This window comes from Xenopus tropicalis, chromosome 8, assembly GCF_000004195.4.
Source record: "Xenopus tropicalis strain Nigerian chromosome 8, UCB_Xtro_10.0, whole genome shotgun sequence".
Lineage (NCBI taxonomy): Eukaryota > Metazoa > Chordata > Amphibia > Anura > Pipidae > Xenopus > Xenopus tropicalis.
In genome coordinates, this window is record NC_030684.2 from 50,363,389 (window position 1) to 50,375,748 (window position 12,360).

Sequence of the window (12,360 nt, forward strand, 5' to 3'; positions counted from 1 at the left end):
TATATCATGAAAAATAGCATTTTTTCTTTTTTTTTTTTTGTATTTCAAGCTCTAAATCTTGTTCCAGAAGTGGAAATACACAAAAACTCAGGTATATTTGGAAAGCTCAGGTTCTCCTGAAAAAAACAATATATAGTTTGCCTACCTAAACGTAACCCTGCCCCCAGTAAAAGCCTCTAAATTGAGAGAGCTCAGAATGTTTACAAAACGTCTGGCACTGAGGGGAACCGAAATGTCAAATTCTGCTGGCACTTAAAGGGTTAATAAATACCAGTTTTTAATAAATAAATAGTTTTTGAACCATAATTCGAATTTGAGTTTTCTAGCAAAAAAAAAAAAAAAAATCAGACTTGACAATTGATAAATCACCCCTACAGAGAGGGCCCAATTCACAAAGAGACTAGCATGTAATATGCGTTTGGCCAGAAAGCAGAAGAAGGACTACTTAAATAAAAATATTTACACAATGCAATATGAGAAAAGAGAAGGCTTTAACATTTGCCAGTAGAACAATTTTCTGAGCTAAAATACATGATGACCCAGTGTTCTGTTTATTTCAAATAACTGCCATGAGTAGAGAATTTTAAGAGCATTGGTCCTGATACCACCAACCCAATTCCTGCAACAGCAACTCTATCACTAGAGAATATGACAAAATGCTGTTTCATTTATGATTACATAAAATAGTCAGGGAGCCAAGTAAGCAGCACGTCTTGTTGTTTCTTAGGTAGAGATATTTAATTAAGGGATAATTACTAACTGGTCCCTGCACAATTTTTTTTACAATACCCATTGAAATTCTATCAAATATACAAGGCATGCTTTCCAGGCTGGTTGCGCCCCGTGCGTGCGCGTGACGTCACTGCGCACGGGGCGCAACCCTATAAAAGCGTGGGCCGCAGCAGGGAGCAGGGCATTGGCGCAGCAGTCGGATGGACGGAAGCAGAAGGTTGGAGCCGGGGACAGACGAGCCGAAGGACAGACGAAGAGGAAGGAAGCAAAAGGTCGGAGCTGGGGGAGCCGCTGGGGGAAGTTGGAGAATGTTGGGGCAGGGGGCTGGGGGAAAGCTGAAGGATGTTGGGGAGGTGGAGGGTTCCGGGAGAAAGCTGAAGGATGCTGGGGAGGGGGAGCTGAAGGATGCTGAGGGTTAGGGTGCTGGAGGAAAGCTGAAGGATTCTAGGGAGGGGGCGCTTTAGGATGCTGGGAAGGGGGGAACTGGTGTATGCTGAGGGGTAGGGTGCTGGGGGAAAGTTGAAGGATGCTGGGGAGGGGGGAGCTGAAGGATGCTGAGGGGTAGGGGGCTGGGGTAAAGCTGAAGGATGTTGGGGAGGGGGAGCTGGAGGATGCTGAGGGGTAGGGGGCTGGGGTAAAGCTGAAGGATGCTGGGGAGGGGGGAGCTGGAGTATGCTGAGGGTTAGGGTGCTGGGGGAAAGCTGAAGGATTCTAGGGAGGGGGTGCTTTAGGATGCTGGGAAGGGGGGAACTGGTGTATGCTGAGGGGTAGGGTGCTTGGGGAAAGCTGAAGGATGCTGGGGAGGGGGAGCTGAAGGATGCTGAGGGGTAGGGGGCTGGGGTAAAGCTGAAGGATGTTGGGGAGGCGGAGCTGGAGGGTGCTGGGGGAAAGCTGAAGGATACTGGGGAGGGGCAGCTGGAGGATGCTGGTGAGTGCAGCTGGAGAATGCTCAGGGGTAGGGTGCTGGGGGAAGCTTAGGGATGCTAGGGGAGGGGGAGCTGTAGGATGCTGGGGCTGGGGGAGCTGGAGGTTGCTGAGGGGTAGGGTGCTTAGGGAAAGCTGAAGGATGCTGGGGAGGGAGAGCTTGAGGATGCTGAGGGGTAGGGTTCTGGGGGAAAGCCTAGGGATGCTGGGGAGGGGGAGCTGGAGGATGCTGGGGAGGGGGGAACGGGAGGATGCTGAGGGGTAGGGTGCTGGGGGAAAGCTGAAGGATGCTGGGGAGGGGGTAGCTGGAGGATTCTGAGGGATAGGGTGCTGGGGAAAGCTGAAGGATGCTGGGGAGGGGGGAGCTGGAGGATGCTGAGGGGTAGGGTGCTGGGGGAAAGCTGGAGGATGCTGGGGAGAGGCGAGCTGAAGGATGCTGGGGAGGGGGGAGCTGGAGGATGCTGGGGAGGGGGAGCTGAATGATGCTGGGGGAGGGGGGAGCTGGGGGATGCTGAGGGTTGGGGGGCTGCAGAGGGGGGATCTGGAGGATGCTGTGGAGTGGGGAGCTGGAGGATGCTGAGGGGTAGGGTGCTTAGGGAAAGCTGAAGGATGCTGGGGAGGGGGAGCTTGAGGATGCTGGGGAGTGGAGCTGAAGGATGCTGAGGGGTAGGGTTCTGGGGGAAAGCCTAGGGATGCTGGGGAGGGGGAGCTGGAGGATACCGGGGAGGGGGAGCTGGAGGATGGTGTGGGGGAGCTGGAGGGGGGAACTGGAGGATGCTGAGGGGTAGGGTGCTGGGGGAAAGCTGAAGGATGCTGGGGAGGGGGGAGCTGGAGGATTCTGAGGGATAGGGTGCTGGGGGAAAGCTGAAGGATGCTGGGGCAGGGGGGAGCTGGAGGATGCTGAGGGGTAGGGTGCTGGGGGAAAGCTGAAGGATGCTGGGGAGGGGGGAGCTGCAGGATGCTGGGGAGGGGGGAGCTGGGGGGATGCTGGGTGGGAAAATTTTGTTGTGAGGGGCCCTGTGATTTCTGATGGTGGCCCTGCCCACTGCATCTCACTGCATATAATGTGCTGGTTTTGTAAATACAGACTGCGTCTCACTGTATATAATGTGCCTGGGGTGTCAGCCAGGTAAAGTTTAGTCTGCAGTTTCTTTTTTTCAGTCTTCATTTCTGCACTGCCTTCGGTTTGTAATGTCTGCATCTGTGCTTTGATTGGTCAGTTTTACTGTCTGTCAAGAAAGCAGTGCTCTGATTGGAGGATCCATAAGAAGAAAAATCCAATCAGAGCACAGCAGAACCAGCTTGCAGGAACAGAAGATTTCCAGGATAGTCACATGTGAGGCTATTATTTAGCCTCACAACTGTTGTCTTGCCCATTCCCACACCTTGGGGCACATTTACTTACTCACGAATGGGCCGAATGCGTCCGATTGCGTTTTTTTCATAATGATCTGTATTTGGCAATTTTTCAGAAAATTGTTGCGACTTTTTCTTAGCCATTCTGAATGTTGCGCAAAATGTTGCGATTTTTTCGTAGCGTTACTACTTGCGCGAAAAGTCGCGACTTTTTCGCAGCTTTCGTGCCGAGTACGAAAGATTCGGATTCATTCAAGCTTCAGTATGGTGACTTTCCTTGGGCCAGGTTGGAGCTGCAGAGTGCCATTGAGCCCTATGGGAGACTTTCCTTGGGCCGGGTTGGAGCTGCAGAGTGCCATTGAGCCCTATGGGAGACTTTCCTTGGGCCAGGTTGGAGCTGCAGAGTGCCATTGAGCCCTATGGGAGACTTTCCTTGGGCCAGGTTGGAGCTGCAGAGTGCCATTGAGCCCTATGGGAGACTTTTCTTGGGCCAGGTTGGAGCTGCAGAGTGCCATTGAGCCCTATGGGAGACTTTTCTTGGGCCAGGTTGGAGCTGCAGGGTGCCATTGAGTCCTATGGGAGGCTTCCAAAATCATGCTAAGTCTGAAAGTTTCGCCCGCCGCTTACGAGCACTCAATACGAAAAACTCGCGTTTTTTTGCGCAAATCGTATTGGTAACGAAAAAGTCGCGTCAATTTCCGAAAAGTCATAAAGGCGACTAAAAAATCGCAAAAAATACGAAAAAGTCGCAAAATGTTCGTTTCCCAATCGGAATTTTTTCAATTCGGATTCGTGGGTTAGTAAATGTGCCCCCTTGTGTCTCAACCCTTTCTCCTTGTAGATTGTAAGCTCTTTTGGGCAGGGCTCCCTTCACCTCATGTATCGGTTATTGATTGCTTTATATGTTACTCTGTATGTCCAATGTATGAAACCCACTTATTGTACAGCGCTGCGGAATACTGTATATGATTCACTGTATTCTATAGGCCAAGCTTCATCTGTTGGATATGATGTATAAACAGGGCTACCATCAGAGATCACGGGGCCCCTCACAAGAAAATTTTCTTGCCCCCCCCCCCTCCTCCCACACCCTGCCCCGTCAATGACCCCCCCCCCCCCCCAGTGACCTCCTGCTTCCGCCTGGCTACCAATGTCTGTGTGTCCTTTGTACTGATGGCAGGGGTCACTGGAGGGGCCATGCATGGGAGGAGGGGGGGCCCAGAAAATTTTGTTGTGAGGGGCCCCGTGATTTATGATGGCGGCCTGGTTACAGCCAAGTAAATTTTCAGGCCCCTCACCTGTTGCTGCAACATAATCATTTAAAGACCATATATAGTAAATAGTTCATATCATCTTTTACTTTCAGACTTATGCACAACAAAAATCTAAGTAGGGAATAAATAGAGTTCTATTAAGGGAAAACTTAAAACTAAGGGAAAACATAAAACTCAGTGCCCTGTTAAAAAAACCTCATTGCATTTCTCCTGTATTTGCCACTCAGCACAGGAGCTTGTGGTACATGCTACTCCTTTAGTCAGATGGCTCCTTGCTAGAGTAGGGGAGAAAGGGAGTTGTGGTAACTCTCATATGCAGCAACAGTATAAATACAGTGGTTCTCAAACACAAACAGGTCATTTATTGAACAATGTTATTCCTTTTAAAGGGGTTGTTTACCTTCCAGTTAGCTTTTAGTATGGCGTAGAGCAGGGCTGTCCATCGGCGGCCCGCGGGCCGCATACGGCGACCCCCCTCTGTGTGGCCCCCCACCTGTCTAGCTGCTTTGATGATTTACCTTTGTGGAAGCTTTAAATGGTATCAGTACTGAGCTTAACTGCCCCCCTGCATGGTTCACAGCTGAGATTCAGGCTGTAATGCCCCTGCATTGTTTAAATATGTAATCTCCTGTATTGTTCACACCTTTTAATCCTTGCATTGTTCATCCCCTGCAGTGTTCACACCTCAGGCTCAGGCTGTAATCACCCACATTGTTCCCCTGTTCACACCTCAGACTGTAGGAGCAGTGCCAGCATTATGTCAGTGTATGCTGTCTGTGTGTGTCATACACACTGGCAGCATAGGGCAGAGAGAGTATGGCACACATAGGTAGGGCAGGCAAAGTATGGCACACACAGGCAGGGTAGGGCAGGCAAAGTATGGCACACACAGGCAGGGTAGGGAAGGCAGAGTATGGCATACATAGGCAGGGTAGGGCACGCAAAGTATGGCACACACAGGCAGGGTAGGGCAGGCAGAGTATGGCACACACAGGCCCTGTCATAGATTTCCAAACAATGATAGATAGTGCATAAGAAACTCAGTGACAGGTGAGTTAAAAGAGGGCTGCATCAGAACAAGAGAAGGAAAAGCTATGTGTAGATGACAAGTAGAGTTAGTCAAGATGAAATGTAGGTTTGAATACCTTGTATGAATCATAAGGTGCATTCATGGAAAATAGAAGGACTAAAGATTGTTGCTCCTGTACTAGCAGAGATCGTTATAAAACATATTGTTTGTCTAGGTTTCTTACCATAAAATGAAAGATTGTACTAATTTACCAAAAAGGCAGAATGAAAATAGTTAAGTATTTAAATCAGATCAGATTGTAATCGGGCTAAAAAACCACCTGAAATACAATTTATGCCAAACCATATATGGAAGCACACCCTATGGGTGTTAAAGCACTGCGATAGCTGCCAACTATATATTTGTTTAGTGCAGGATTTTCGGGCCAGCATACTGTATAAAAAGCCAGACAAGAAGATCCAGGATGTTCTGCTGCTGCTGCTGTTTTTATTTATTAAAAAGCTTCCTTTCATGTTTCTTGCCTACCATTGGTGCTAATCAGTCCAACTGCTTACCATGTTTGCCCTTATTGGGGCTGATCAGTGTATCAGTAGTTTCATAAACACTTTTTATTGCTTACCAGGAGATTAAGTTCTTGCTGTTATGTAAATTTAAGGTGAGTAGAGGTTACCTTTCTCCTCCTGTAAGGGCTCTGGCACACGGGGAGATTAGTCGCCCGTGACAAATCTCCCTTGTCCCCGAGTTGCCATGATCCCACCGGCGAACATGTAAGTCTTTTTCGGCGATTTCGGGAAATCGCGCCACTGCGTGTGCCATCCTGCCGGCGACTTACATGTTCGCCAGTTTGATGGCGGGTCATGGTAACTCGGGGAGATTAGTCGCCCGTGACAAGGGAGATTTGTCGCGGGCGACTAATCTCCCCGTGTGCCAGAGCCCTAAGACATTCTTTAGTGCTAGACCTACACTGTGGGAAGTGGTGTTTCAGATAATATTTCCTATTGTATAAACATAACATAATACATGGCCTAGGTATCTCTGACCTACATAAAGGTCAGGCAGTAGGTATCAGTTAAAGATTAAATGACTTGAGGTAGAAGGATACCTCAGTGGAAGTCACCATAAGAATGGTGGCCTGATAGTCCCCAGGCAATGACTGAAAAAAAAGAGTTCCAGTAGTGCAAGCTGGTCATACTCTATGCTTTCTTACTATATCTGGGGAATATACATTTAAACCAGAAGAGATTTATTTAAAATTAATTCTTATAAACAGACATCCGCATACCTTAATAGTTACCATACTATAAAAGTAAAAAAATGAAAGAAATTTTCTAAGACCTAGAAATCTAAATTCCTTTCCCCCATCTTGACATTGGCTGTTGCATGGTGTCGGCTTTTCTTTATACACATACCAATTCCTTTCTTGTAGCACTAAATAACTACATTTAACCGTTGTCATAAGGGCCGCTAAAAGCATCTCTGTCACAGAGGTCATCTACATTAATGGAGTGTTTATCTGCATTCTCCTGTGAAAATGAAACATATTTTCTTCAGTTATTATGGTATCTCTGTGACATAAACGAGATAAATAACATTTAAGTGCAATAAAAGAGGTAATTGTAGTTCTCCCAACAGCCTTTAAAGCAGAAGAAACATAATACATGAAAGAATGTTTTAGCTACCTGCATTACATATGATGCCTTCCCCTTTGTGGTTTTCAAGTATTTTACTAGATATACAGTTGAACTTAATGTATTGCCAGGGCCTATTTTGAATCAGGTCCGTAAAAGCACTCTAATTATTCTTGCCTATTGTACTTTTAGGGATCTCTATTTTGCTTTAAAGGGGTGATTCAACTTTAAGTTAACTTTAAGTATATTACAGAATGGCCTATTCCTAGCAAATGTGAAATTGGTCTTCATTACTTTTTTTATTTATAGTTTTTTTGTGTTATTTGCCTTCCTCTTCTACCTTTTTACAGCTTTCAAATGGGGACACTGACCCTGGCAGAAAAAAAACTATTGCTCTGTGAGGCTTCAGTTTTATAGTACCGGTACTAGTTACTTTTCATTACTTATCATCTTATTCAGTCCCTCTCCTATGCTTATTCCAGCCTCTCACTCAAACCATTGCCTGGTTGCTAGGGAAAATAAGACCCTAGCAACCTAGGGCTGCTGAAATAACTAAAAGTTAAATAACTGAAAAAAACAAATTACAAACTGTTTCAGAATATCATTGTCTACGTCATACTAAAAGTGAATCAAAAGGTATACCACCCCTTTAAAGGAGAATGAAAGATAAAAGCTAAGTAAGCTTTATCAGAAAGGTCTATGTAAATACAGCCATAAGCACTCACAGAAAAGCTGCACTGAGTCCTCTATCAAAAGAAACACAGGATTTGTTGTCTTCTTTTATGTACACATGTTCTTCTGTGTCAGACATTCTGCTCTCAGAAACATTCTTCAGGGCATTGCACTGCAGTTTGCTCCTCTCCCCTCTTTCTCTCCCTTTTCATCTTCTCCCTGCCATAAGAATTTGCTCCCCTTCCCATAAGAATTCACTCCCCCTCCCAACAGTGCTGTGTAAACGGTGCTACCAGCAGCTAGTGCTAGAGCTGGGAAGCTACTGAGACCATGATAAATGACAGCTGCTATCTGCCAGATAGAACAGCTTCAATAGCTGTTTACTCAGGTATGGTAAAGGTTTCTACATAATAAATATAGCATTCTAGCTTGCACTATTGTGGCGAATCTATTGGCAGTAAAATGCCAAAGTGCAAAAGGCATCTAGTTATCAGAATCAGGCTGTCTTAATGGAAATGTATAACTTGTAACTTGTGGAGTAATTATTTATTAATTCTCCAAAAAGATGTTAGTTAACTTGATTCAAAGAAAAGTATGTACCCTCAATAGGTAGCAATACAGTGCCATATTATCTCTCTTAGTGCTATTAACTTTAATACAATAGGATTGTCATTGGTATTTTTCCAATGTTGAGAAACTGCAGCTGTACTTAAAGGGCTTATCACTTGTTGTCAGGTTCAGTTATGTTATTGAAAGGGGAGAATGTGACCTTAAGTGTTCTACATTTGCAAGCATCTCTACCTAATACCTGCCGGTGGACCACAGTAACGCTGCCTTCTTAATTAACTGTTCGATTGGCAGAGGAAAATATTTTGTGCCTGTAAGTAGTTGAAAAAGGATTTAATTCTGCTTCAGTAGTTTTACATTTAATGAAAAAATGGATAGAGTAAATCTAAACTAAATTAGAATAGAAAGGTCAGGCTTATCCTGCATTTGCGTTCCTGTCATTGCCTTTGTCTTGCCTTTGAATGAAGCCTCACAGCCATCACACACGGTTAAATATCCCATACATATTTGGAGCCTTATGAGTTTTATTAGAAAAATGAAATGGGTCTGTTGAAAGATAATTCCAAGATCGTTAGGTTTCACAGAACTAACCCTTCCCATACTTAGAACTGAAAATGCACATGGCTATGAAAAACATACTTACAACTCTGAAATGAAGAAAAACAATATTTATAAATGCTTTATGTAGCTGGGCTGATGTGTTTCACTTAGGTGCGATTAAAGGTGCAAATTTGCTAAAGGTGTGGCCACCTATAGTATCTAATCAGCAGGAAGCATTTACTGGAATTATATTAATTAGGATTTTTGGTTCATAGTAAACTGTGTAATATAATACTAAAACTAATATTGATTTTTTTTTTGTTGGATTGGGTACCACATCTGCTCATTGAGGTGGTCCTCACTCCAACTTTTTTCTATCCCCTTCATTGCAATGCAACCCTTTGGCCCTAGAAATGTGTTAAATCCTCAGCTCCTGTGTCTCTCTTAATCAGGGGCAGGTGCACGTCTGTTCAATGGCCACCATCCATCCAAAACACCGTGTAGAAAAATATCAAACAGCACCTTCTTGTCTCCATTAAAAAAGCCTTTATTTACTACACATAGCTTTTGGATAAAGCGACGTTTCAGGCCTACATCTGGCCTTTTCTCAAGCTTACCAACCACTGAAAAAAGCAAGCCTTTTATAAGACATTGTCACGCCATCTACTGGTCATTATTCATAGACACTTTAAATCTAATTAGATACAAAACTTGTTACATTGCCACATTTGTATACAAAAAGCTGTTACTTCTTTACAGTCTATCCAATGTTACCCAGTCCATAATAAAAATAGCTTGCAGACCATATTCCCTATTTAATCCTTGGGGGGTCAGGGTCTCAAGTCTCCTAATCCACATAGCTTCTTTTCTTAATAACATTTTTGTTCTATTTCCTCCTCTACGTAATTTGGGGACATAATCCACTATCTGAAATTTTAATTGCTGAACCCCATGGCGCATTTCCACGAAGTGAGCCGCAACTGCTTGTTCCACTTTCCCTGTTCTTATGGCGGACTTATGTTCACGAATTCTTTCTCGTATGGAGCGACATGTCTGCCCCACATATAATAAACCGCAGGGGCATTTAATTACGTAAACTGCAAAATTTGTGGCACATGTATAATGTCCACCTATTTTAATCGGGGTACCCTTACGTGGATGGTACACCACTTCTACTTTTTGGCAGTTAGAGCATTAGGACATTAGCACAATATCGTCCACCCAAGGTGGGAATTTTGGGGGAAAGGTTTGCTCATTTGATGACCTCGACAAACAAATCTTACTGTGTATTGTCAGCTTAAGGAACATCCAAATGTCCCAAACAGTCCAGAGGGGACACTGCAAAGACAACATTCTTCTGCACATGTTTAGGAGTTCCAGGCTGGCGCCCAAATGTAGATAGCCATAGAACATTATTATTATTATTATTATTATTATATAATTTGTTATTGGTATAGCACTAGTGACTAGTTAGAATGGGCAGTCTAAGCCCCACCTAGGAGGAAGTGTGAGCAGTGTTGGACTGGGCCCCGGATACCTGAGTCAAGGGCCTACCACCCAGTCTGTGCTGCATAGCACACCCTTGCTTCCCCCCTTTCCACTCCACTGCCCTCTGAAATGCACAGGTTGTCCCTCTGGGGGAAATATTAACAATGGCTGAGCATTTCACAGTGGAATGTTAGTTTTAATCTTCCTGAACTTGGCTGGCTTGAGGGCAGACAGCAGGGCCCAACAGGATTTTTTCTGGATTCCCGGTGGCCCAGTCCAGTGGAAACTGCGAATGGGTACAGGGAGTATTTCCAGGGGATTCAATGGGAGTTATTCTAGGTAAAATTTAAGTGATATTTAAATTTAGACTTTTGTAAACCCATTAAAAATAAAAAGCAGAATGAAAATGCAATGCATTTGAATTTTTTTTACAGGTTAATTTGATCATTCTTTTGCATTTGAAATGTTTAATAAATAAGCAAGCAATCAAATTTGGTAAAATTTCAAGTTTATTCTGAATGAAAAAAATATAAAATTCACAAATTTGAAAACTGATAAATAAGCCTTTAAATAAAAAAAAAAGAGTACTCAATAAATATATTTCTGCATCGTGTTAACATTGGAATTCAGCAATGATATAACAACAAACTGCTGTACATAATAATAACCATCATTTACAACATCTTTGTCTCTATTCATTATGAAAATGCCCACATTTTGGGCACCAGGGGTCAAGCAGTCTCAGGTCCACTACATAGCTGCGTATTCATTTTTGTTGTTGTTGGTTTATTTATGCAATAAAGTATAAGTATGGGACCTGTTATCCAGAATGCAGATTGTTTTGCTTCCAATAAGGATTCATTATATCTTAGTTGGGATCAAGTACAAGGTACTGTTTTATTATTACAGAGAAAAAGTTAATCATTTAAAAAGAAAATATGAATTATTTGATTAAAATTCAGTTTCTGGAGATGGCCTTACCATAATTCAAAGCTTTCTGGATAACAGGTTTCAGAATAATGGATCCCATACCTGTATTTGTATAGTACGAGGAGGGCCATAAAGGCAGATAGTTATAAGAAACTGTTGCACTCCTTTACTTTTGCTTTGGTGCAGGCTTTACAGTAATTACATAAGATGTAAATGTTTTTATAGTTTATTACTTACAATAAAATCAGAGCAATAGCACAATTACCATACCTAAAAGCTCAGCAAAACTACTAACTAAGAGAACAAAGCATTCAGCAATATGCACATCTGACAAATAATACCATCACTGACTATTCCATTTGTATGAATATTAAGAAAGGACAATACAGATATCTAGGTGCAGAGACGCAATAAATAGATCATTCAGGCAGAACATTCATTAAAGCACATCATTTTGTGATTATATTGACATCTCTGATTCACTTTTGGATGCCTCTTATCTTTGTATATATAAAAATGGATTTGAGGATTTAATTCAAGTTCCAATGGAAAATGTCTGCAAAAGTTACTTTCTAATCAAGTGAAAACCATAGGGACTCGTTTATAAAGTAGAAAGGGGATGTGATTGTCTCTCACGCAGCGTTTCAGCTCTTTCAGACTCCCACGTTTGGCTGTGCATGTTATTTATTTTTTCTAATCATTACTAAATGTAAAACCTTGAAGTGGTACAGACACGCAGAAGAAATGACTCAGTAACACACGAAAATGCCATGACTCCTGCCAGCCTAAATATTCCTTGCCTGTAATAGTTATTTATACCTCTTCATCTATGGCTGCCGTCGCAGCACCGTCAGGCTTATGGTATATAAGCAGTTTGGGGGCTTACATGACATCCCCAAAAAACTCAAATATTTGTGTTTTTTGTAAATCAAAAATGATAATGTATGCTCCAAGATTAAAATAGCCACTCCTTGATCATTTCTATGGCATTTCGGGAGATCTGAGCTGGAGGGATGCCTATGGATACTGGAAATCTTAAAAACTGTGAATCTGGGATGGCAAAAGCTTGATTGCACTTTGATCTGCAAATCAATAAAAAATCAAGGGAAATTTAATTAGCTTGTATTAGATTTAAACACCATTGTCTGACATTGACCTTTAATAAATCTGCCAATAAGTCTTCAACATAATCCTTCCCTTAATTACCTTCTGTTTGGGC

The 12,360-nt window shown here is 43.2% G+C and overlaps 1 protein-coding gene across 1 annotated transcript in view; it reads left to right on the top strand.

The window, feature by feature from the left end:
* The first annotated feature begins 911 nt into the window (after nt 1–911).
* The window catches only part of gab3 (GRB2 associated binding protein 3), a 206,281-nt gene continuing 194,832 nt past the window's right edge, over nt 912–12,360 (top strand). The window contains exon 1 of the mRNA XM_031891912.1: nt 912–1,004. Coding sequence (XP_031747772.1) covers nt 933–1,004 — 72 coding nt within the window. The 5' untranslated portion in view covers nt 912–932. The remainder of the gene's footprint in view (nt 1,005–12,360) is intronic.